Source organism: Tympanuchus pallidicinctus, unplaced genomic scaffold (assembly GCF_026119805.1).
Source record: "Tympanuchus pallidicinctus isolate F22 unplaced genomic scaffold, pur_lepc_1.0 scaffold16, whole genome shotgun sequence".
In the NCBI taxonomy this organism is placed as follows: Eukaryota; Metazoa; Chordata; class Aves; order Galliformes; family Phasianidae; genus Tympanuchus; species Tympanuchus pallidicinctus.
In genome coordinates, this window is record NW_026294679.1 from 32,133,531 (window position 1) to 32,160,003 (window position 26,473).

Consider the following 26,473-nt stretch of genomic DNA (forward strand, 5'->3'; position numbering starts at 1 on the left):
AAATAATTTAATCTTGCTTTGTTGTTAATCTTTTATTGCCTAGGAATCTTGTGAGTTGAAAGACAAGATGCAGGTTTGCTGTCTGGTGAAGAGGGAAGTAACCTTTCTTGCCTTGCTTCTGTGAGAAGTGCTTACTGGAAAGAAAAGGGGACCAGGCAGTCTGTTTGCACCCAGTTCACCTCCCTTGGGTTTGGAGCACCTTGTTGCATGTGGCATCCACTGCTGTTTGTCTTGGCTCTGCTGTGGGGTTTGTTCAGCTTTGCTGAATTGAGTCTGACTGGTGCCTGTCAGCTTCTGCTGCCTGCTGAAGGTTTGAAGCTCTGCTGCAGCCTCAGAAACTGGTCAGGGTTTGCTTCATTTCTTGTGAAGATTATTCTGTACCCAAGGCTGCACATCTTGCTAGGGTCAGCCTAGTTTTGACTATGTAAAACATGTGGAGGTGGATAAAATATGACTAATTCTTTTTTGGCATTGCTAGAAAATGGCCAGCTTGACAAACATCACCAAATAAATATATTTTGGGGGAGATTTCAAAGCTCATTTTCATAGCCTTCATTTTGTGGAAGTTAAAGTGGCTGACTGCTGTCTGTAACTCTTTTCTTTTTTTCCTTGAATGTGAGGAGAAGAATGTAATTGTTGTGGATGTACACTGTTCTTATTTGCAAATTCATTTGCGTGGTCAGATTGTAGAAATTTAAATATGTCCTGGTTTGTTTTATGTCCTGATTTTCTTTCTTCAGGCATCTTCTGTGAATAATTATAATATAATGTATAGGACAGCCCTATTTTGAATAGTAAAATAAGCAAGTCACTATAATAGCATGTAGCATAACAGCATTTGTAAATGCTTTACTTTTGGTATTCTGGTATCAGAATTTTTGAACATAAACAGAGCTGGCTCAGATCCAGTGGTAGTGAAGGAAAGAAATCCTGCAGATACAAGTCCAAGTGTGGTGCTGCTACTTTGAAGAAGTGGGAGCTTTGAGTTGTGAAGCCATGCAGTTAAGGATTGCTCAATTAACAGTTGCTGTTTCAACCTCAATTTTCTGGCCCTCGTGCTCGCCTGGTATAACTGGGTGATGCAGGAGTCCGAAGGGAAATGCTGTGTGCACTCAGGTAATTAAAGTTAGTGTTCTAATGCGTACACATAGGGAGACAGAATTAAGGCTGCTCTATCATCTGTAAGTCTTACACTTGCTAATTTGAGCATGTGACTCATTAACTCCTTTTGCTCTGCTGTCTGGGAGCCCTCAAAAACTGCTTGTGAAGCTGAGCTGTGTGTGCACCCTGGGGCTCTGCAGGCAGCAGCACTGCTGCCTCTGGGACAGCTGGTGGCAGAGAGCAAGAAGAAAAGGTGCTGTGTCACACTGATGTGCCTGCTTTCACTTCATGGTTTCTGTTCAAATGACTTGAAAATAAATGCACATTTAAAAATAAATCTTTTCTAAATCAATTCTTTCACGGTCTAAAGCAAACTGCGCTGAAACAGAGTTTTTGTCATGGTGGTGTCTTTCTGCCTGGGCACTTGGAGCCAGGTCTGTACAGTCAGAAGGCGTTTCCTGTTGGAATTTCAACATTGGTTCTGCCCTCCCTCAGCCAGTTGTGTGATTAGCAGTCTTTGCAAAACAAAGAAGAGCCGATGTCGTGCTGCTGTGTTAAGTAAGGAAAAGAACATTCGCGTTCTCCCAAGCAGCTCCTGTTTGCATTAAAAAGCAGATGAATCTGTTGGATCAGATTTACCAAAACAGAATGTACTTTGGATTAAAAGTTAAGGGATGGTGAATTTGCCTCAGAATTAAAACATTCTGAGTGGCTGGAAATTATGACTTCATGGTGTCTATTGGACTATTGAACACCATGGAACGTATCTGGGGCACGTTCTTGCTATGAGCTGGCTGCAGCAATTTGTAATGGTCATGTTGTGAGCCCTCCAAATGTCAGCATCCTGTTTACTTGCTTTTTAGCCCAGAGGCGATTACGTTTTATGTCTCCAGTTTGTGCTATTGAAAGAATGTAGCCTGTGTAGGAGGGATACCTACCCTGGCTGAGCTGACACTGAAGAGTTGTGCAGTTCTGGATCTGCTGGATGAAGATATTATGTGCAGTAAAGCAACAAATAGCATATGTTTATCAGTGTATGCTCAAGAAACGGGCATTCTTATGTTCAGAAAACAGCAGCTGCTTTTCTAGTAATGTTGGAGTAGTGCTGATATAAACAAGTACAGTGGTTCACTTCTAAAGGTTGTCCTGGGGTGGGAAGCCTTTCTTCTCCAACAAGTTTCTCAGCTCTGCCAGCAGCAATACCTTCTGGAGTCTGGGATGCACGATTCTTTTCTTGTGTAGTCATAAATCCACTTACGTTTGTCATTCTGAATGACATGTGAATGTGCAGCTTGCTGCTGGATTGGGTGCAGGGAGCAGAAATGCCCGTTGTTGCTGTCTGAGGCCCTTTCTCATCAGCAGAAGTTCTTTTCTCCTGCACAAGATCAGGTGTAATTCCTGAAAGGCTTGTTTTCCTTGCTTTTGCCCATGCTAAATGACTTGCTCTGATCTTTATTAGCTGAGTGCTTATTCCTGTTTGACATGTAAATATATTACGGGCTGAGATTGAGGTCTATATTAAGGTCAAATAAGTGCTTTGTGTATGTTATGTCAAATTTATAAAGAGAGTTTATTACTGCTTCCGGGGGCAAGATAACTTCTTGAGAGACTGAGGTTATATACTTCATTCTGTTATGCCGAAGTGATGATACTGAAGGAATAATTACTGTTTTCCTTCTTTAAAAATGTTTGATATCGGTGTATTAAGGATGGTCTATTTAGAAGATAGCAGCTTTTTCCTCTGTTCGACCTTGACTTTGGGCAGTTACACCCAGTTGTCTGGCAGTCTTTATCATATCCTGCTGCTTGAAGTGCCCAGGAGCATACTGTTAGTTGTTTGTTCAGTCTTTAGTAACTGAACCCTGCTGTTGGGGAGAGAATTAAAAAGTAATTCGGAGCAGGAGTCTTTCCTCTTTCTTGTCCTGTCCTAAATCTATGTGCAGTTTCCCTGTCAGGACTGTGCCTTGGTGGTACCTAAATTCATCTCGGAGAAGAGCATTAGTGCTGGGTGCAGTGCAATCCCCATCAGCTGGCTGAGCTGCTGCCACACTGAGCTCCTGCAGTGGGCAGAAGTGGGGCTTGCGATGTTGTCTGAAAATAAGCACGGCATGAAGTTGCTTTTGTGCTCTGTGCTGGGAGTCCTGACCCAGAAATGGGATCAGTGTGGCTGTTGTGAAAAGGTGGTATTGGCTGGGGCTGTGCATCGCCATCTGTCTGGGGCTGTTCTCCTTCAACTCAATTGTTTTCTTCCTTTGCCTCTTCAAGATGGTAAGAGCGAGGTATGCTGTGATCTCCCGGGGAGAACACTGTCTTCTGCTGGCAGCACCTGACACTTAGCAAAGGTGTGTTGTGTCACTGAGGGGAAGCAGCAGTGCTGAGCTCAGAGGCAAGCAAAGTTTTCTGCCTTAATGTACAGGAATATCAGCATACCAGCTTGTGTTAACCCACAGCCTGTGCGCTTGAGATAGCGCCTGTCAGAGGGTGTGGTGATAGTGTGCCCGTGCTCTGTATCATAATGTGTGTGTTGGTGTGCTTTGGAGGTTCTGCCTGCTCTTTAGGTTCTCTGAGATGGGCCTGACACCAGGAGGCAGTCACAGAATCACAGAATCACCAGGGTGGGAAAAGATCTACAAGATCATCCAGTGCAACCATCCACCCATCACCGATAGTTCTCACTAAACCACATCCCTCAACACAACATCCAGTCTTTTCTTGAACACCCCCAGGCTCGGTGACTCCACCACCTCCCTGGGCAGTCCATTCCAGTGCCTGACCACCCTTTCTGAAAAGTAATATTTCTTAACATCCATCCGAAGTCTCCCCTGGCACAGCTTGAAGCCATTCCCTCTGGTTCTATCACCAGTTACATGAGAGAAGAGGCCAACCCCCAGCTCACTACAACCTCCCTTTAGGTAATTATGGAGAGCAGTAAGGTCTCCCCTGGGCCTCCAGTCCAAGCAATGGGTGCCGTTGGATGATTCAGTGTAAGTCAGAGTATGTGTGGTTGTGCCAGCCCGGTCACTGCGCGGTGCTGGTGGTGTGGCAGCACTCCGAGTCGGGCTGGTCACTGGGCCAGCAGAGCCTGTAGGCATGCTGAGTGCAGCACCTTGTGTTTGTAGCGTGGTGCTGGTTGGAGTTGGCCCTGCCTGAGGTTTCTGTGCTGAAAACTAAATTTAGCACTAACCTGCATTGCCTAATTTTAGCGTATTGCTGCTGTGTGAGGCTCCGCCTGGAGTTATGCTGCAGCAGTGCTGGTGGCTGGGGCTGTGTGGGATAAAACTGTGACAGGAGCACAGCTCTGGGGCTTTCCCCCCCCCTGAAGTGTCAAAATGCAAACCCTTAGATTTCTAATACTGATATGTGCACTGCTTCTGTCACCCGGTATTCCCCCACCATGACTAACTTCTGGTTGTGAAGTAATGAGCTGAGCCAATGCTGCAGCGCTCTGTTCAGGCGCTTGGTTTTGCATTGCTTCTGACTTTACAGCACGTTCTAACCACACTTCCAGTGGTTAGAACTACCCTTCACCATTGAATGCTGAAGTGGGAGCAGAACTGGGGGCTGCTGTTGCAACTGTTGCAGGGTGGGACGCCAGTCTGATAGCATCAGAGCAGAGGGAGCAGCACAGGGATGGCTCCTACGTGCCATAATAATATTGCAGCCTGCACTTGTATGGGTACAGATCTGTTCATCTGGAAACCACATTAGTCAGAACTGCTCTGGGCTATCTCCAGTATCTGTTACCTGACCTTCTGTGGGGTAAAAATAATGTCCAGGGAAGGAGTTTGAAACCCTCCAAACAACAGCACTGAGAGCTGGTGGAAGTAATTCTGTAACAGTGTCCAGAGCTGCATTTGAATGGTGACGAAACAGTTCTTTCAGGAAGGCAGCTGCTAAGCCCACAGTTGTTTTTCCTACAGTAATTGTAAACAAGTAAATAAGTAAAAAGTTAAGCAAATGAAAACAAGCACGTTGGAGTTTTTCTTAGAGTTGATGTATCTTTTCCACTTAAAAAACTGAAAGAAAGGATTCTGCTCGCTTATCTCAGACTGATAACTCTCATCTTGTTTGTTTTTTAAAGGCAAAAGAGAAACCCTAAAAGTTTGGAAAACAAAGGCTGTAAGAAATGGTAATTCTGGGATAACAGGAAGTATAAAATGAACGTTATAAACTCATTATCTGCCCCCCCCCTTCTCTAATTTATTTCAGGTTTATGACTCTGACTGTTGCGACAGCGTTCTTCTGGAGCTGCGGGAGTATCTGCCAAAATACTTCGGTGTCTGGTCACCACCTACTGCACCAAATGGTACTGTTCTAATTTTATCTGTTAATCTAAACCTCCTGGAAAAATCCTCTGGAGCCTGATTTTTGGCAGTTACAAGCTCTGTAGGCTTCTCTCCTTCCTACGCTGCGTTCCAGTTTGCAGTCCTCTGGCTGGATTTGGTCTTTAGGGCCATTCCAGTTTGCAATCCCCTGGCTGGATTTGGTCCTTGGGATCATTCCACTTTGCAGTCCTCTGGCTGGATTTGGTGTTTGGGATCATCCCTGTGGGCCAAGAGTGATGGGGCATGGCTGTTCACATGGCACGTTTCCTAATTAGCTGAACCTGATGCTGTGTGATACCTGAAGGGAACCTACACCCAGGAGGGGAGTAAACTCTTCAGAAGGGCTGACAACAGCAGGACTAGGGGAAATGGATCAAAGTTGAAGGAGGAAAGATTTAGGTTGGATGTTAGGGGGAAGTTCTTCACAAGGAGAGTGGTTAGGCCCTGGAACGGGCTGCCCAGGGAGGTTGTGGATGCCCCATCCTTGGATGTGTTCAAGGCCAGGTTGGACGGGGTCCTGGGCAACCTGATCTGAATGTGGATGTTTGGTGGCCCTGCTAGGCAGGGGGGTTGGAACTACATGATCCTTGAGGTCCCTTCCAACCCAGGTGATTCTGTGATTCTGTGATTCTGTGGCCCCAGAGCTGCTGCTTTGGTCTGGACCATGCTGGAGGGGTGGGCTGGGTGCCTGTTTGTGTCTGGTCAGTTTACCAGAGCCAGAGTCTGATAAACTGACTCTAGAAAGAAAAGGGATGGTCTAAAGCAAGGCATTCAAACTGGGATCTGATGCTGCATCTCATAAGGCATCTCCCATTGCCTTGCCATATAACAGAAAAACATTTTTTTTGGTAGGTTCATTGTTTAAGAGTGCTTCTGGTCATGCTGTTTTACTGCTTGGAGTGGAGCAAAGTCCTGGTATCTGGTATTCTTCAAGGAAAGATGGATATTCTCAATGTGCATTTAAAATAGCAACATTTTTTTTCTGCTGTTCTTTCTTACTCACACTGGGAAAGTGGAGCTTCAGGAACATACAGAAATAAAAGATGCCAGCAAGTCTATTTAAATGCAAACACACCAAAATTAGAAGCTGTGCTCCTTTACAGTATAACTCTATCTTCTTTTGCATATGCTGTCCCTGATAGACTTGTTATCCAAAGACAGCAGTAAGTTGGCATCCAAAGGCACTGTCTGAACTCTGCAAAAAGAAGTGCAGTGAGGACTGTGGTAGCACTTAACGTGTTCTTGGCTCAAATTTGCCTTCACACTTTCATATTTGGCATGAACTCAAATAGCCTTACCAGAGCTATCTTTTTCCTGCCCTCCTAATTTTATATGTGTTGTGGAGCTCACTTAGTGTTCCCTCCAAGTTGCAAATTGCATTTTCTTACTCACAGTATGATCTTAAAATATTAAGTGTGGTCTAGCTGAGATATGGCAATTCAACACATCCCTAGTTTACACAGGGAATCATAGAATCATTAAGGTTGAAAAAGACCTCTAAGATCATCTATTCCAACCATCTATCTATCACCACCAGGATGAACTAGCACTGTGCGCCGTGGGGCCAGGCATCCCTGGAGGTGTTCAAGGCCAGGTTGGATGGGGCCCTGGGAAGCCTGGTCTGGTATTAAATGGAGAGGCTGGTGGCCCTGCCTGTGGCAGAGGGGTTGGAGATTCTTAATCCTTGAAGTCCCTTCCAACTCTGGCCCTTCTGTGATTCTGTGAAGCAGGAGCAACTGTGGGTGAGGTGGATTTATTTTCCTAGAGTGCCATTAGGTGGAAATGTGAGGAAGCTGTGCTATGAAATGTAGGTGGGTGGATGGAATTGCCATCTGAATGGGATTAAGTGCAAATCAGAAACTAGGAAGGGTGACCTCAACCCTTCATGAGATTCATTTAGGGTTTGCTGACTGGCACAGAGCAAGAGCACGTACCCAAATATGCAGGAGGGTTCTGCTGCTTATTTTACTTCTGCTGAACTTCAGTCCTCTCTGCAGAAAAGGTGGAGTGATTCAAAACACTGTATCAGTAGAAGCTTGTGAAAGCACTGTGCTGTTACAGAGGGACTATGTAGCTGGTGCTACTGCATGGGAGCCTGTGAGAGATGTATGATTGATGTATGATGATGTATGACTGTCTTTCCTGAAGTGAATCTAAAATTGAAGAGAGGCAATTGGATTTCAACTTTGGGTTTTGTGGCATTGTCGGTGTCTGGAATTTATTTATCAACAACTGGAAGAGTTGAGAAGTTGTTTTAAATATATGTAGGAGCATGTTATGCTGCTTGTATCTCCTGCTGAGAGTTCTGTCATTGCTGTGTACTTGTTGCTCCTGTGTATTCTTTGTAAGCAGCTTCTTGTGGCTCATTGAGTGCTAGGCTGCAGTTTCTGTTGCCAAAGCTGAGAACAGGGTAGATAAATAGCAAGCAACATCAAACTTTCCTTTTCTCTTGTTGCTGAGAGCAACTGAAGCTTTTTCCTGCTTATTCGTATGTTTTGAGAGATGTCTTGTGAATTATGAAACGGAGGCAGATGCCTGGAGTTATTTTCTCACTTCTGACTCCAGCAATGGCTGAATGCTCCTGCACGTACGTACTGACGTCTGCAGTGCTTCGTGCCATGCATACTTTGTGAATTCTGGTGGTCTTTTGCTTCGTCTCCTTTGGGGCTGTAATAAATTATGTAAATAATATGTCAGACCACATCTTCCTGCCTCTCTGCACTGCAAAATTAGGAAGAGGGGAAGAGAAGCTCTGAGGAATGATTTGTTTAAATGCCTTGAAATGTATCTTCAGGATTTTCTCCCAAAGCCTAGATTCTTATTATGAATTCTTTTTTCTGCTGAGGATTTTAATTTATTTTTGATAGCTTGAAACTTAATTCATTGGTACAAAGCACATCTGCATCAGAGATTTTTATCCACTTGTGCAAGTAGAATGTTATTTTTCTTGTTGAATACATGATTCTCAGAAGCACTTTGGGCTGGTAGCATTCTATATAATTATATAAAAGAACTGAAGTGCATGAAAAACAGGCAGTTTTGTTTTTAACAAGTGAGGAAGAGGAGCTCTCTGGTTATCTCTACTCAGCTGCACGCTTGCTGTAGACCTTGGGAAAGATAACTTGGCCTTAAGTTCTTGAAGAGCAGGTGAGCAATGAGCTTCCTTTACAAGAGGTGAAGCAACAGTACCCGTGTGTATCTGAATCTGTCCTTATTTTAGCTCAGCCTTAGTATACTCCACAAGGTACTGTAGGGCTGTATCCAAAGCTGTAGTGTACCACAGTCTTGTAGATTTAGGGTTAGTTGACTGTAGATACCGAATGCAACGCAAAATAGAGCCCTTCCCACAAGACAGAAAGCTTTTTAAGCATGGGGGTGTGCACTGAGCAGATGGAGCTGAATCCTAACTGAGCTAGCAGCTAGCTAAAGATGAACCCTTGAATTATAATTCCAGCATATGTATGAGAGAGGAGTCATTTCTGAATAATACGCAGGCTTTTCCAAGTAATCAGTATTTCCCAGGGTTAGTGTTAGCTCCAAAGTTATTTTAGTGCTTAATTTTTTAAAAATAGTCATTATGTTTTTAGCAGCTCTTAGGGGGATACTCTAGCTTAACAGCCCTGAAATGGAAGGAGGAATAAAAAGTTAAATATCTTGAGAGATGCTGAATTTTGGTGCAGTGTGCTTAAGAAGAAGAATTTGGGCAAGTGGAGCTGATGACAAACTCCCGTGAAATTTTCCTTGTGCCTTTGGTGAAAGGAGCTCAATGGAAACATGTTTTGCAGGACTTTGTATACACGGACTTCAGGATTGATGAAACAGCATGGAGATAACCTGTGTCATTTGTGGTAACCTACACTTCTTATAGTTTGATAAGTTTGAGTCTGGAGCAGCTCTCAGTGTAATGTCTGGAGTCAGAACAGAAGGGCTGCAGGCAGTTTGAGGTGTTCTTGTATCCCCTGCCCCTATCCCATGCCCTATCTCTGGCTCTGTGCTTTGGAGAGCTAAGTTCTGAAAACCTTGCATTTCATTTTGTTGCTGTTTCCTGAATTGATTTAGAGTGTTGGCACAGGTGTATTGGATCCAGTAATGCAAGTAATAAGCAAAAAGGGCAGGTGTGAAGGATGATGCTTACATAAGTACAGTTCTAGTTGTAATAATGAAGAGGTGAGAGGTTGTATGCACATTCCTGCATTTCAGCAGTGGTTCTCATAAGCCTGAAAAAAGCATTGATGCTATCTGGCTGAATATGACCTGCACATTAAAACTTGGAATAGAAGAATTGTCCAGGTGAAACAGTGTGCTCTCTGGCAGGGAGAGTATTGGTCTCCTGGCTCCTTAGGAGCATCTAATGAGCAAATATGTTTGTTTGAGGCCTGTGGCTACTGCAAGTTAAACCTGAGTTGTTTTGGCCTCTGTATCCCTGTGGTTACAGTTAACAGACCTGTTACATGGGTGAGCTGGTCAGTAACTAAGCTATTTGCTGTGGATATACATTGATTCTGTAGCCCTAAGGACCTGGAGAAGTAATGTAAGTCCAGGCAGTGAGTTAGTACAAGGCTGGGTTTTTACAATAGTATATTGATTTAACCGAGTTTTTTGAGCATGGTTATACATTTAAAAACATGCTTAGTCCCATTTATAGACAGAGAAGTATCTAGGGATTAAATGGAATCTATTTCTCAGATTGATGCTTGTGTGCTTTGGGGAATTTGATCGTTTCATCATCATGATAATGGTGTAAAAATTGAAGCTCTAAATAGAACTTATTAAAGTAATAAACGCCAATTTCATTCATTATCCTTAAAAAGGAGCTTCTGCCTACTGAGTGGGAATGGAACGTTGTTGGTTCCCTTTTTCTGGACTCCATCTTGTTTGTTACCTATCTGTACAGCTGTGAAATCAAAGCACTTTGTCCCTCTTTACTCTTTACATTTTAACAGCAGAGTTTCTGGCTTTCTTGTGTGATCCCATTTTAGATTATTCTAAAGGAATGGAGAAGAAGACAGTGTTCATGTGCATTCAGATCTCATTAATGCAGAAAACCCCCAACAACAATAACAAAAAGCTTATGGGATAGGCAGCACTGAAAAGAAAAATGGATGTTTCCGTAAAGTTTGTGGATGATAAAAGCTGGCTTTCAGAAGCTGATATGAAGAAGGAGAAGGGCATTGATGCTCTGTCTTCTCTTAGCACATGGGGTGCCCTGGCAATGGCTGGAGACCCATGCAAGCTTTCTGCCTGCAAATTGAATGCAGTCTCTGGAGGAATTGGCTTTCCTGCTGTGCTTTGATAATCAGTGACATAAATCATGTTGGAAAACCTCTTACCCATGTTGGAGAAAAACATAAACCTGTTTGACCAGGTCTTCAGCACTGATTTAAGTCTTCAGGTGCTCCGAGGGATTGGGGGTTTTTGATTCTGCCTCCGCTCCCCCCCCAGGGCCTGGGGAAATGGTTTAGAGGCAGCTAGGGTGTGAGGAGCATTCTCCTCAATAGGTGTGCTCTGAGGGGGGAGGAAAGAAGAAAAATGAGCGCATTTCTGCCTTTCCAGAGAGGCACTGTGGAACATTGGTTCTTTTTAAAATGACAAAACAAACAAAAAAATCAGGCAACCAGGGGGTTGAATTCTAGCCTTCTCACACATAAAAAGAGATCACCATCTCTACTGGAGAGACTGTCTGTATGTGCTTGTTAATGTGATTTAAAATATGCTAATGGCTTAATAAAAGGTACTCATGAGTTTCATCCGGGCAGTAATTTGAATTTGAGTGCTAGGCTAGCACACTTAAATTATATGATATTTTCTGAACCAGAAGGCGTTTAGGATTTAATGCTAACAGTCTGTGGCTGCCAGCGGCCGTGGCTTAGGCTGTGTTCGGAGGCAAGCCCTGACATCACACGAGTCCTTTGACTGTTCTCCCTGCTGCACAGAAACTCAGCAGAAGCTATTTTGCTGCTTCTTTTGCTTTGACCCACCGCTAACCCAGGTTTTGTTTTTCCAACAGATACGTATCTGAAACTGGAAGACGTGACCCGTAAATTTAATAAGCCGTGCATAATGGATGTAAAAATAGGGCAGAAAAGTTATGATCCGTATGCTTCAGCAGAGAAGATCCAGCAGCAGGTCAGCAAGTACCCGCTGATGGAAGAGATTGGCTTCCTGGTACTCGGCATGAGGGTGAGAACTTGCTTTGGTTTCAAATTCAGCTTGTGCTCTGGCCTGTTGTCCAGTACCAGATACAGCAGCTGGTTTACCTGGCAAGTGACAATATCTGGAGTTCTGTGTAAATAAAGTGTTATCTGAGTGTGTTGGTGGGAGTGACATGAAACGTCCTGTGAAGTATGTTTGAAAACACTGCTCTCCTTTGTTGTAAATAGCTGCTTACATTCTGCACAGAGCGAAGCTTTGCATCCAAAGAAAACTCCTTGGACGCAAGCAACAAATGTCAGCATGAGGTTACTGGGAGATGGTTGAGGACCCTTCGAGGCCCACAGTAACTCTGTTACGTTTCCTCGTGTTTTACATGTGAAGAATGATGAAGATTCAGTGTTTGTGTCTTGGCTGCTCTAAAGCTTAAACATAAAAGTTGTACAAAATGTTTTTGAGTTGGTAACACAGATGTGTTAATGTCAGTAATTAATTTCTGATGCAGTGCATTTGAAGTATTTTTTTTCTGCCTCAACTGACACAGGATAACTTTGGTTTTGGCATTGAAACTAGATGACCATTATGGTCCTTTTCAACCCAGGCCATTCTGTGATTCTGTGACATGAGGTTTGTTGCTGTTCTCACATAGATGCAGCCAGGGCTTCTCGAGCTCTGCACCAGCAAACAGAAATGGCTGAAGTCTTAGATAAAGCTCTGCATTGCTCAGATAGCAACAGCACCTAGATTGCACCATTGTCTGAAATAATTCTAATATCTCTGTAATGTTTTTCAGTTAATTGCCTAGGCTCCCAGCCGTAACTCTGTCTTGAGATAAGCTTTTACAGCTATAAATTATAGTGGTCATGAGTAGTAATTATGTAAGCCTATGAGAGAGAACGTGGGAGTCAAGTAAAAAACCAGTCCAACAGTTTAGATTGAGAGGAAAGGCTGAAGATTACAGCTTTGGATTTGGCTTATATCATTACACAACCTTCCTTATCGCATCTGTACAGCAGCGTACTTCACGTTCCCTGTGTCTTCACATAAAATAAATGCTTGCATCTATGTTATTTGTGCTTGTAACTGTTGTTTGCAACGTGCTCATTTATTGGTAAGTTTGTCCTGTTGCAGCAAATTCATCTGATTCTCTTATTAAAACCCTCTTTATAATGATGATTTTCCCATGCACTGCAGTTTTCCATCCGGTATTTAACTAGATGAGATTTGTCATGTGAATTTAGAACCAAATTATGTGCTGAAGTCAGTTTCCAGAAAGATTTCAGAAGCTTCCTCCTCCCCTCACACAGCACTTAGCAAAGAGCGTGCTGACAAACAAGGGCTTTTCTTTGCTTAGCTTGCCTCCTTCTGGTTGTGGGGTGCTCTCTGCCTGCTTGCTTCCCTTTTGCAAGATTCAGGCTATAATGTGAAAACCTTCCTGTCCAGGTGCTGTCTGCCCATCACAGTGTATGTGCTAGGTAAGGGATGCTGGTGTTTGCTGGACAGAATGTGGTGTAGCACAATCCAGAATGTAGAGATCTTAGTTGTAGTCTCTTCATTATTTTGAATATATGGGGTTACTTGTTATATTTCTATTTCAGAAAAGCTATAAAGTGAGAGAGCCAGCAAAAATAAAATATGGAAAAGAAATGCAGTTATCTTCGTTTTTTAATGTGTGAGTCATAAAAACTGTCATGAAGAAAGATAGAAGCAAAAATGTGTTAGTTTTTTGTTGTAATAAACACCATGTGGGGAAACAAGCCAAGTGCAGGTTGAGAAAGACCAAAAAGAATCTTCCTTGCTAGTTAATTACCAGGATTGCTTGACAAACTGCCTATACAGACTAACAACTAACAGGTAGAAAAAATTAACATGGTAACATGCTGGATTCCAGTTGTGCTTATGCAGAAAACTCAGTTAAGTGCTTGTAGGCACATGGAGGAGCCCATGTGCTGCCCTCTTCTCTACTGGTGAGGATGTTCAGGGTCACGCAGGAGTTTTCTTGAAGGTGTTGCTTGGTGGGTCACATAAAGAGTTTTTTTTTGTCTCGTGCTGTGCAGTGAGACTTGTATGAATGCAGACCAAACATGTAATGAGCTATGGCAGGTGGACAAGAAATGAGATTTTCCTGTCTAATAGTTTCTTGGCTGCTGCTGAGGTTACAGATGAGTTACTTGACTTGTCATCGTTTTGACAGAAATGGGCTAGTGCAGGCAGTTGCAACAACAGGGATACAGAAAAAAAATGCTTCGAAGGCAAGTATCCTTTTGGGAAGGGTGAGCAGCAGATGAGCAGCAGTGACGATGTGAGTGAAGCACGGTGCAGCAAGAAGCATAGCACCTCTTGAGCTGCTCAGCCTTCTTTCCTCCATCTCTGTTTTTGGGGGGTAGGTGAGGATCCAGAAGGGGCTGCACACTGAACTTGGGTTCCTGTTCTGTGCTTTCAGCACAGGGATGAATGTATTGATGTTTCTGCATGGTTTTCCAGGAATGGCTCAGGCAGCCTCTTCTGTGCTGCTGAGAAAAGGCTTTGAGGGGAATGAGGAGACAGCTCTTTGCTCAATGTGGGGAATAGTTTCATCATTACTTAAATATGCTGTCCTTCAGTGCCGTCGTCCTGAAGAAAAAACTGCCTAAGAACTGCAACCAGGTCTCTGGGTAACCAGGGGTGTCTTGACTGCTTGCTTATTCATGAGATAGTTAAATATGTGCAATGTGGGGTTGGTAGTTTGTGCAGAGCGGGGTTTGGGGCCTGCGTTTTCATACTGGGGCTGTGTAGGGCTGGGTGGTCTGAGTGAGCGCCAGGCAGAAAGCTTCTGCCAGAGTTATTGCTGCCAATAGGAATTGTCTGCGCTCTCATAAACAATCAGTCTTCGGCGTGGCTGGCTGGCACGCCTCTACAATGGAAATTATTTTGGGTAGAGAGAAAATGTGTCTCTGCAGAAAGCACTTTTGAATTAAGTTGTTAAGCTTGTGCAATTCCTGATATGGACAAAGCTGTGCCCGTGTGAGCTGCCTTCCTGCCAGGCAAGTAGCACAATTAGCAAGCACTGGGTGCTGCCATGCTTTACTTCGTGTAACCTCACTCACACCCTGAGCCCTCATTGCACATGTGCCTTGTGTTGCTGGGCCCTCCTGGGCACATCACAGCATTGCTTGCTGTTTTACTGTTGCAGTATGTGTTTCTATAGTTTTAAGAACTGAAAAACACTAGCAGTGAGTTCCTCTGAGTGTGCTCAGTCTGACTGATGGAATCCTTGTAGTAACACTGCTAGGAACATGGTGTTTTCAGGTCTTAGCATTGATTTGCAAGGCATGTGCTGTGCAAAATGCTTCCTGCTATGAACAGGTTGATCTGTTTTTAGCCGATACAGTGGTGTCTTTCTGATGCCAGAAAATATAAAAGTTGTAGCTTAAAACCCCAAGATGTGCAGCGATGTTGTGCAGAGCACTAGAGGGCAGTGCTGACTTACCTAAGTAGCTGTTCAGCTACCGGGGGGATGGATGGGGCCAGAAAGCATCACCTGTGTGAGAGGTGTCTCCTAGCTCTGCAGAAAACCATGGTTGCTCTGAAGTACATACTTGCCTTTTTGTTCCCTGCAGGTTTACCATGTCTCTTCTGACAGCTACGAGACGCAAAACCAGCACTACGGGAGGAGCTTGACAAAGGAAACAGTGAAGGATGGTAAGGGAGTGTGTGTGCCAGAATTTAGTACTCTTGGCTATTATTGTTGTGATTTTTGAACTGTATGTAAAAGTAGTCTGTGTGCCCCCATGGTAAAAATCCTGCTCTCTCCTGTCCCAGATGGGTCTGAGGCTGCCTCCTCTATCCCTTGAATCAATCGCTGTTGACCCAAAGTTAAGTTGGCAGTTGGCTGTAACAGCTGTGTGTCTCAAAGGAATTTTGTCATCACATGCCTTTCACTACTGATAAGGGAGTAGTTGTGGTAGAATAGAACTTCCTTGCAGGTTTGAGGTTTGATAGTGTAATGAGGTAGAAATCCCTTAGAGGCATTTATGTTTTTAATTTGCTTTGTATTATCTCTGATTGTATTCTGTGAATAAACGCTGTCTTTTAGATTAAAAATACATCTTTGACCTCCTCAGTTAAATCTGTCCTTACTTCGCTCAAGACTAACAAGAAATAAAAGTGCTGCCCTCATATGGCTGTTTAGTGATAAACATTTCCAGCTAGTCGTTAACTGGCATCTGGGACAGAAGGAAAACAGACAAGCCCTTAGAGCTGGTACTGACTTGTCAGTTCTGCCACTCATGATAAACAAACTGCTTCAGCTTGTTTATCCCTGAAGAGTTCAGCGGGTCCCTGCCCAACACGGCTGGGTTGCTTGCTTTAAATGACATGGGGAGCAGGAACCTTGTTTATCTGCAGTTTGGTACATTGATTCGCTGGATTCCTGTGCAATCCAACACCAACCTGTATTTCTGTAAGGTGTACTGAAGGTACCTGAGTTCTTCGGCTTGGTTCTGATTTGTTTAGTAATTGTGCTTGAAACTCAACACTGCCTTTTTTTCATAGGAGAGTTATTCTTATCCTCAGATGTTGAACAGCATTTGATTTCTTTTCCAGAGATGAAAATAATCCTCAAAAATGTCTATTTCTTGTAGGCATCTCCAAGTTCTTCCACAACGGGTACTGCTTGAGAAAAGATGCAATCGCTGCCAGCATTCAGAAGATTGAAAAGATTTTGAAGTGGTTTGAGGGCCAAAAGCAGCTCAACTTCTATGCGAGCTCCTTGCTGTTTGTTTACGAGGGCTCAAGTCAGGCCCCAAGCGTGCGGCTGAGCGACGTCACCTTGGCAGAGAAGAGAGGAGTGCCCAGGGGACTGTTATCAGGTGGAGACATACTGGAGTATAATAACAATATTCATGTCATAAGTTCTACAGAGAATGGAAAAATTGAGGCCTCTGTCAGTAAAGGATTGTCCAAATTTTATGCACTTCACAAAAAGGCATACTCAAAGAGGCACCACAGCCAGATCTCTCTGAAAGTTGAAAGCTTGGAACAAGACAACATGTGGAAAAGCAGCACTTGCATTGCACAGGAACATCTGAATGGGAATGTTATACCGCAACTGGAAAAAGTTTTCTGTCACATGCCAGCAGACATCAAGGAAAGTGCAAACGTGGAAGTCCGAATGATAGATTTTGCTCATGTGTTTCCCAGCAACACAAAGGATGAGGGCTACGTTTATGGTCTGAAAAATTTAATCACAGTACTTAAAAATATTTTGGATAACTAGATTCTTTGCTATGGTTTTTACTGGGGGCCAACGATAAAGAAGAGCAACAACGTGAAGAATTTCTGCACTTGTAATGCTGTATAACTGGGTTTGTATTGTTCTACTATATCTAATTTGTCTTTGTACTTTTGGTAGAAGGGTTTAACTTTTTATAATCTCACTCAGGAAAATAAATGATAGCGAACCGGGGAGTGTGAAAGGGTGAAGATACTTGTGATTGAGCAGGATAGTAAATTAGCAGGGTGAAGTGTGTGTGGTTGGCTTAAATCCAAGCAGCACTATTGTACAATAGGCAAGGGTTGTGTTAGTTCCCATATGGACTTGAACTTAGATAACGTTTTCCCACTTAGCCTTGACACTGAGCCATATCTCCATTAACAAGTCTTTAAAAAACAGACTGAAAACTGTACAGTACAGGACTGACATCCTCAGTACTGCCCTCTTGTGTTTACTACGTTGGAATAACTGGAGTTAACCCTACTTGGAGAGAAATCCCATTTAGATTCAGTTGTCTGACCCAGGAACCAGCGTATCCAAAAGCATTTCTGGATGTAGCAGGTGGTAGTGCTGTGCTTTTGCACTGCTGTGCTTCCCCTTCTGGTGGCTGTTTGTAGCTGATGGTCATTGCAGACAAGCTGCAGAGTTATTTGTGTGAGGTGCTAAAAAAATGCTGGACTAAACTGTGGTAACAGGCTTAAGCTGCACAACTGCTAGAGAGAAAGAGTGAAGAAAAAAAAAAAAAATGAATGTGAGATATTCCAGGAGATAATTTGGTTTAGGAGAGAAAGTCTTATCTATTAATGGAGTGTGTGATGTTGCAACTAAGGGAAATGCTCTTTTGTTCTGATGGTCCTTTTTCAAAAACATTGCTTCTAGAAGCAAATTAACTGAATGGAGAGACGAAGCATTTGGCTAAGCATACAGAGATGTCCTCAAGCTGTTTGCCACTTGTGTTTTTGCAAGAAGCAATTCAGATTTCCACTGCCATGGAGCACCAGCTGGGAGCAACGCCGCGAGGGGCCGTGTGCTGCCAAGAGCCAGCACAGCCCGGAGCAGCCCAATAAACCCTGAGCTCAAGCCATCTGCATTTATTTTTTTTATTCATTTTATTTTATTTTTTCCCCCACTTGGCATACAGACAAGTTGTACGATTTGAAAACTGTCCCACTTCCTTCTTGATTTTTCTGTTTTGTCCTCCCCATGGGAACAAATGGGCTTTCATGTAGAATGAGATTGGGATGGTGGTGTGTCTCCTCTCTGTACTTTGCACATGGCTGTCCTAATGTGCACATACAGGCAGCTATACCAAAGTGATGATGGAGACGTCACGCCAGGTATAAAGACGGATTTTAATGCTTTAAGTAAGCCCCACAAGTCAAACTTTCTAGAATGGGTTTAGTCCTTGGAAACATGAATCTTTTAAATGTGGGCTCGATGTGACGGTGTGGCCTTGCTGCTCTCTCTGTATGATGTTCTGCACTGTGTATGTGTCCTTACAAGTTCTTGTTTTGACGTCTTGGTTTCTTTTTTTGAACAAACGCGCTGCTTTAAATGAAGTTGAAGCTAAAACTCCATTTTAGATCCTGGGTTAATTGGAAAGAAACAGGGTATTGTGTAGAAATAATGTGACTTGTAACATTTTTTTAAATGTCAGAGGTAACGCTGGCCAATACATGGAAGAATCAAGACAGCAAGGTGATGATTTTGAAGGATGGGGAGGATGCTTGCAGGATGGGCAGTAAAATTGTCTTAACATTTTCCTGCAAATTTTGGTGGTGGCAGAGGGGAAAATATGGGGATGATCAAGTGTTTCTTCCAGATAGTATTTCCATTGCATCGTGTGTTCCCAACTCTCTGTGGACTAATTTAGCCATATTCTAGAAAGAATTTGTGGTTTTGTTGGCTTTAATGCTGGTTTCTGTATTATGGTTTAGATGTTTTATCCCATGAACAGTCAACGCTAGGGTAGGCTAGGCTGGTAGTGGCCGTGCAACTGTAATCTCACAATGCTTTAATAGAAAATACAGGGAAAAACCTTTATACTCCTGATTTTTTTTTTTTTTCCTCCGTAATTCATCTCTACTGGATTTGAATCCATTTTTGGGCCAGAGAAATTGGACATCTGCCTCAAAGGAGTCAGTTATTGAAAGTGATCTAAATGCTCTCAGTGTAAGCGTGTTCTCCTGTCTCTGCGTTAAGATAAATGTCTTCAGTGTTTGAATGCTCTTTAAGTATTGATTGTTGTGTTGACTATGGCAGTGTTTGTAATGCACCTGGAATATTGTTAAACTGTCAGATTATTTTGAATAAAAAAAGTAAAATAATTTTATCAGGTTTTTTTTTTTTTTTTTAGTTATTATGGATGTATTTCTGTTAATTTACAGCGTAGCTCAAGAGATAACAGCATTTTTAATTGGAAGTTGTATAAATAAAGCTTGCTGTAGAGGTGTTTTGGCATAGTACCAAATGTGAGTTTAAGCCCACAGCGGTGTTCTATTGCCGTTGTTCTTGCACACTTCAGATTTGGTGTATGTGGTGTCTTGTACCTGCTCAGATCGGATTGTTTTCAGTTGCAGTTGGAGCTGTATGCACAGAAGTGATAGGAAAATGCAACCTTAGCACTAAACATCCTCATTGCCACTGAGCTCTCTCCATACCAGTGACACCTCTTGTTTGTTGTCTGTGCGACACGGACAGGACTGGCGACAGATCTGTGGTTGTGTCCACAGGCTCTTGGGTATTTCTGTCCAACAGAACTGCAAGCAGGTCCCTTCCCCAGGCTGCTGTGCGATTCGAGTGCTGCCGTCGCTGATGAAAGCTGTCTGTTTTCATTTTAAGCAATAAGAGATTGGTGGAGTAGAATCAACTGTCAGAAGGGAAGATTCGTCTAAGTGTCGTCGTTCATGTGTTCTCTAAGAATACACTTTTTCTGAAGACTTTCTACATAGGTGACGATGAGAACTGTGCATAGGATTTTAGGCTCCTTAGGCATTACCTAAGGAGAGTTTGAATTGTATGCATTTTTATTTAAAAAAAAAAAAAAAAAAAAAAAAGCATTCACATATATGGTATTTTTGGATATGGGTGGAATTTGCTGCATAAATTACATTGGAAAATTCTTACACCATTTTGAAACGTTGGAAACATTTTAACCAAATCACTGTAAGAACAAAAATGGAGACTTTACGTCTATGTGTGGTTCACTTTGAACTTGTACCATTTTCCGTTTCTCTGCTGTCATGCGTAGTCAGGCTGTTCTTTTCTGTAACTCACTTTTGTGGAGGATTTTTCAAGTCTCAGTCAGTAGATAAGGAAATAGCTAATTCCTTTAGTCTCATTCACAGAATGCACGTGGGTTTGTTCTTAAGAGGAATTTCAGTGTGTTGTTCCCCTGGAGCCCCGAGAGAACCATTCCTCACCTGCAAAGAGCTCCCGATGGGATGAGTGTGGGCCATGCAGGGCCAAGAGTGGGACTCGTCACACGTAGCAGTAGCAAAGGGAAGGCATGACCTGCTCTGCCGCATCACCACTGGCATTTACAGCCTGAACTAGAAACCTTTGCTGCTGTTTTTTCGCTTCACAGTGTGAAGTATTGACAAGTACAAGAAGACGGCAGTAGGCTAGAGACTCGTGCCTGCTGTTCCAAGTTCAGTTGTTTGTTCTCTCCCCCATGGCTTTTTCCATTAAGCTTTCCTCTGGAGTGCCTTCTTGAGCCCTGGGATCATGGGTGACCTCCTGTAGCATCTTTGTGGAGTGATTTAAAACAAGACTACTGCCCTATCACTGCTCTTCAAAGTGCAGATATTGAAAAACACCGTTAAAATGCCTCAGATAATGTGAGAAACGCTATTTCCCTTTTATCCTTGTTAGCATGGAAAAGTAGGAGTGACATTTTAGCACAGAACGTGCTTGGATTGGAGAGTGGGTTGTAGGATTTGTGAAATTTGCTTGCGTGTGTGACTATAATGGGGGCAAGGTGAGTGACTGCCAGGCTGGGCCCAACTTTTTTACTGCAATCAGTGCTGGGGTTTGGTTTAAGAAGGGAACATGGGGAGCGTGCTGCCTTCAGTGTGTTTGAGGCCATCTGCAAGTCAAAGCTGCAGAACAGGTTGTCTTCAGAAGGGCAAATGTAATTGTTTGCAAGGGGAAAAATGAAAAAAAGCTAAGGCAGAAACAGACTTCAAGAAACGTCATTTACCTTGGTCTTGTTTGATGGAGTTGGGCCCCGTGTATTTGGAATTTAATTTCTGTGTGTTGTGCGACATTCAACAGAAAATAGTCCCTGAGATCAAAGGTACTTCAAAAAAATAAAACGCCTTAGTTTGGATTGTGCACATTGGTTCAAAAAACAAAACAAACAAACAAAAAAAAGCTTTTTTTTTCTGAATAAAATAACTCAAGTAACTTATGAACTGACTTCTCAACATGTGTATTGCACCTGACTACAATGAAACCAGAGTGCACAAAGGCACTTTATGATCTGGGAACTGTACTGGAAGATAAACGAAAGCATGTGAAATTGCACCTGATGCTGTGTCGTTAATTGTTTTTAAAATCTAAAGTTCTACATTTATTATGCTTGATGGATGAATGTATCGAGTCTGGTCTCAGTTTCTTTGGTTGAAGAGTCTAATGCCGTCACTCCAACTCCTCTGATTTTTGTGTTGGACTGTGATTTCATTTGCTATCTTTGCCATTATTGGTCTGCAGGGGGTATTGTTAATATTACTTGTCTTCATTTTATAGAATATTGTTCTATGCTATCTACCAACTTTTGTAATTTAATTCTAATTGATACTTAGGGTAATTCTAATAGCTGTATATTTGGCAAAATATTAAAATTTTCTGCAAGTGACTTGCAAGTAGAATTGGTTTCTTTTCAATACAGGAAGGCTGTTGAGAAAGTGTTTTCTTGGATGTACCCACAGTGACTGATTCCTCTTTCTCGGTCCACTTTCCTACGTGCTGTGTGTGTACGTTGGATCTAATAGATTTGGGTTCGCGCCGTGCCGTGGCACCCATTGCCATTGGTTGTTGGGAATATCTGCCTTAGTACCTAAGAGTTGTCACTTAACATAAGATGACTCTCTAAATGAGCAAGAAAAACAGAAATTTTTAGAAATTTGGGGCAGTTCAGGCCATGGTGAGTGAGTAAGAAGTGGCAGTTTTACTCCAGAGGAATAAAACCTCAAGTTTACCTTTTATGTTTGATTGAAAGCAGTTAAAAACTCCCATGTTACGCAGCTTTAGGCTGGCTTGATTTTCTTCTTGTTCTTGGAAAAGAGGGCAAATAATCAGCAAAAGAATCAGAGATGGTAATGGGGAGAAGCTCCACCTCATCTTTGTGCTGTGGATTGTAAGAGCAAGAGCACGTGGGTTGTCCTCAGAGGGCTTAATCTGAGCTGAGTGTGAGAGGAAAATGAGTCAGGGATTCAAAGCAGGCAGATCCTTGCTGCACATCACAGGGCCACGATTGTGAAAATGAAACGGTCTGTGGGTGGAACTTTCCACGTTAGCCATAGGGGACGGGGCAGTAGTGCTGTTTGCCTTCTGTCTGATAGCAGAATTCACAGGAAGGAATTTGCTGCCTGCGTCAGGGCAGTTATTGCTTTGCAGATGTGAAAAACAAGTGAGTCAACTGATAGGTGTTGTGGCTGTAATTATATTTGAACAGTTGGTGCCAATTAATAGTATTTTGCAGCTAAGGGATACTTGCAGACAATGCCTGCTAGTTATTCTGGAATATAGAACACAGTGCTCTGACTTCACACTATCCCTTTGTGTAAACTAATTAAATTGTTTGTGCAGGATACCAGTGGGGGAAGAGACAGGAAAATAAATCTGTGGGCACACAGCTGATTTCTGCTGAAGTTATAACCCTTTATTGTTTCTGAAAGGATATCACAGTTCCTCGTATCAAGGGGCTATGAAGAGGCATCAGTATGCAACACTTCTGCAATGCTGTAAGAAGCCATGCTGGAAAACACACACAGGTCCAGGAGAGGGACGGCGTACGCTGTTGATTACAGACTCTTGGTGGCTGAGGAAGGGGAGCAGGGTTGCTAGAGAGCCACTAAAAAGGCTTAACTTAACATCAGACATTGAATCTCCTGTGGCCAATCTTCTATCTCTGCACGAGATTTTAGGGTGTCATCCAGAACAGGAACTGTAAAATATCTGCTGTCAGGATGTATTTTCCTTTAGTTGTTACGTTTAGTTTGTCTCTCAACAGAGTGAATGCTACCTATATGCTGTGCAGAGTACCTGAAGGGCATCTGGCAGCCTGCTGCCCTGCCTGTACCCACTGCTGGCAGCAGGTACATGGGAGCTGCATCCAGCTCGTGCTTGGACTGATGAAGTGTAAGGAGAAATGGAGTGCAGCCCATTTTCCTACAGCTATGTAAGCTTTGCAACATGGCTAGCAATAAAGACTTGATTTTGTTAGCAAATGGACTGGATATAAATTGAGCAAGCAAATGGGAACCTATCAAATATATACTGTGCCAAAGTAGCAATTTTTCAAAATTGCTTTATAAAAGAAAAGCCAGAAACAAGCCAGGAAGTGCTACCGTGAAAATACTGACTTCTTGGACTTTGGTCAGCACAAACCTTTCATTCTCAAATACTGGGGCTCTGCAACAGGAGCAAAGTCTGCTTTGGGATGTTTTGGCATTCTCTTCATGGACAAAAGCCATTCCTATGGTCTCCAGCTCCTCCAATACCCATTTGTGTAACTCAGTGGGCATGAGAGGTAATTCTAGGAGCACATCACGTTTAGTAGCAATCAAAAGCTCTTGGTAATTTGTATCGAACAAATAGAGATCCAAGTAGAAAACAGCATTGAGCTACTGTGTAAGTATGTAAGAGCAATGGGTTTTCTTTTGCTTGAATGTTCTGTTTTCAAAATACTGGCAGAAAGCAGAGCTGGATGGACCCTCATGCAGTCACACACCCTCTCTTTAGGTCTTACCCCATTTAAAGCTGTGATGTCTCAGCTGGGGATGCTGCATCTCCCAGGATCCTGCTCAACTCATCTCTCTGCTCTTGTGTTTCTGCAGGTAGATCATAACACTCATGTAGACTAAGTGGCTTCTCCATATCACTGCTCTAATCCACCTATTGGGAAGAAAAATAAAATATTTTTATTCTGTAAAGAACTCTGAGGTGCTCTGGGATACAGGCAGTTGGATTGACTACCAGAGACCTTTTCCAGTACTAGGCACAAGCTTAAGTAATGACTGTTAATAGTGCAAGCTTCAGAAGGAAGAATAATGTTGAGAAATGACAGCGTGGCCTCAGCCTTCCTGCTTTCTTCTCTTCAACCTGATATTGACTTAACTTGTGTATTAGACCCATATTTTTAAGTTTAATGGGGAAAGGTAAAAGTTTTCATCAGCTCAACTGATCTTGTGGTCTGTAGGAGGAAAATGAAAGCAATAAAATGGAAGAAGAGCAACGCGGGCATCAAAGCAGCAGTAATGGTAAGTCTGGGTCAACAGATGTATTTTTATGAGCTTGTGATTATCACAGCAAATTAGAAAAACGGGCTGCATTACCAAGAGACCACGAGCTGGGCCCTTTGCACAAGTGCTTCTCTTTGTGCTTTTGCTGTAAAACAAATGAAACCAAAATCATGACCCGTGTGCATACTTCCCATTAAACCAGTTATTCTTAAAGCTAATCAAAACACAGATAGCTAGATTCTGGGACTGATCCAATCCTGGCAGCTCACACAGGTTTTAGTAGGGACTTTTGGCTGCTCCCCATGGACCTTTTTGCCTGTGGCCTAAAATATTTCAATTGAAAATAATTCTAAGGCATTTTTCATAGTCAGTGTTTTGTGTGGTTCCTTCAGCTGCCCTGTGAGATGGCCCCAAACTGGTGCTGTGGTTACTGGGGCAGGGAGTGATGGAGTTGTCCTGTGTGCTTCCCTTGGGTTACAGCAGAGATCTGGTTAAACAAGGACAACATTTTGGATATCAGTCACCAGTCCATGATTCCCAAATAGATTTGGATTTTAAAATTAAGATCTGGGATGGCTATGCTACCTTGCAAATTCAGATAGCTAAAAAGAGATCTTCTGGAAGCCAGAAAAATGAATATAGGACCTGGCAGCTTCTCCATGGGAGAAACCCTGTGGCCTTTGAGTGAGATGTGAATGAGAACAAAGCCCCCAAATCTTCCGTGCATCCTCACGAGGTGAGAGGCAATGAGGGGATGGTGGTGAGGGAGGGGAATGCTGCAGCCTCTGGACACGTTTGGCAGATGGGATGTGGCACAGATCCCAGATTTTGCTTCCGATTGAGCCTTCATCCTCTCAGCCCTCCAGATGAAACTCCTTAATCAGTTTCTTCAGTAAACTGGCTCTCCAAAGCAGCTTAGAGATGAGTCGATAACCAGCTGCATTGCCAGGGCCAAGAAAGAAAGGATTCTGTGCAGGAGGGCACCAGCAGTGATTTCTCTTGGCCCTGAGGATGGCAGCAGTGATTGCTGTCAGCGGCAGGCACAGCTGTGCGGTGGGAATTCAACCACAAACCTCACCAGAGCACCTGAGAGCATCGCATTAACCTGTTGGTGTACTGAAAATGAAGGAAATGGCCGTTTTCATCAAAATCTCATTATTGATTTAATACTGTAATCCAGACAGCATAGAATGGGTTCATGAAAGGCAGGTTGTGCTTGACCAACCTCATCTCCTTCCATGACTGGGTGACCAGTCTGGTAGATAAAGGAAGGGCTGTTGATGTAGTCTTCCTAGACTTCAGCAAAGCCTTTGACACGGTCCCTCACAGCCTTCTTCTGGGGAAACTGGCTGTCCGTGGCCTGGACAGGTCATACCCTTCTTTGGGTAAGGAACTGGCTGGAGGGCTGTGCTCAGTGGGTCGTGGTGAATGAAGTCCAGCTGGCAACCTGTTTCAAGTGGTGTCCCCCAGGGCTTGGTACTGGGGCTCATCTTGTTTAATATCTTTATTGATGACCTAGATTAGGGGATTGAGTGCACCCTCAGTAAGTTTGCAGATGACACCAAGCTGGGAGGTGGTGTTGATCTGCCTGAGGGTAGGGCGGCCCTTCAGAGGGATTTAGACAGGCTGGATCACTGGGCTGAGGTGAATGGGATGAGGTTCAACAAGGCCAAGTGCCGGGTCCTGCACTTTGGGCACAACAAACCCATGCAGTGTTATAGGCTTGCGTATGAGTGGCTGGGTGAATGTGAAAAACAGAAGGACCTGGGGGTGTCAGTTGATGCTCGCTGAACATGAACCGACAGTGTGCCCAGGTGGCCAAGAAGGCCAACAGCATCCTGGCCTGTGTTAGAAATAGTGTGGCCAGCAGGAGCAGGGTGGTGATCATCCCCCTGTAGTCAACACTGGTGAGGCCTCACCTCGAGTACCGTGTTCAGTTTTGGGCCCCCTCACTACAAAAAAGACCCTTCCCTTCCCTTCCCTTCCCTTCCCTTCCCTTCCCTTCCCTTCCCTTCCCTTCCCTCCCATCCATGAATGGCTGCTGTGTGTCTGCAGTCCTGATACCTCCTCCTGCTTCCCCATGGGCCGCTTTGTCCTTGGGAAGAGGTGTCTTCTTTTGCTTTCAGTCATATCCAATTGAGCTGGTGCCACTCTGACATATGCACCGTTATGACATA

The 26,473-nt window shown here is 43.4% G+C and overlaps 2 protein-coding genes across 3 annotated transcripts in view; one reads left to right on the top strand and one right to left on the bottom strand.

Moving 5' to 3' along the window:
* IPMK (inositol polyphosphate multikinase) overlaps nt 1–19,162 on the top strand; it is a 33,086-nt gene extending 13,924 nt beyond the window's left edge. Inside the window, exons 3-7 of one of the 2 annotated variants that reach the window (XR_008205214.1) lie at nt 5,311–5,407; nt 11,434–11,606; nt 15,176–15,257; nt 16,199–16,921; nt 17,710–19,162. Coding sequence is in view for 1 of the 2 variants with exons in the window: in XM_052677598.1 (XP_052533558.1) it covers nt 5,311–5,407; nt 11,434–11,606; nt 15,176–15,257; nt 16,199–16,833 (987 nt within the window). In the remaining variant the exon portion in view is untranslated. Of the gene's footprint in view, nt 1–5,310; nt 5,408–11,433; nt 11,607–15,175; nt 15,258–16,198 lie in introns of both variants that reach the window. The other variant, XM_052677598.1, reaches the window with a different exon arrangement.
* The window catches only part of ANXA11 (annexin A11), a 751,397-nt gene that overhangs the window by 110,403 nt on the left and 614,521 nt on the right, over nt 1–26,473 (bottom strand). The window lies entirely within an intron of this gene.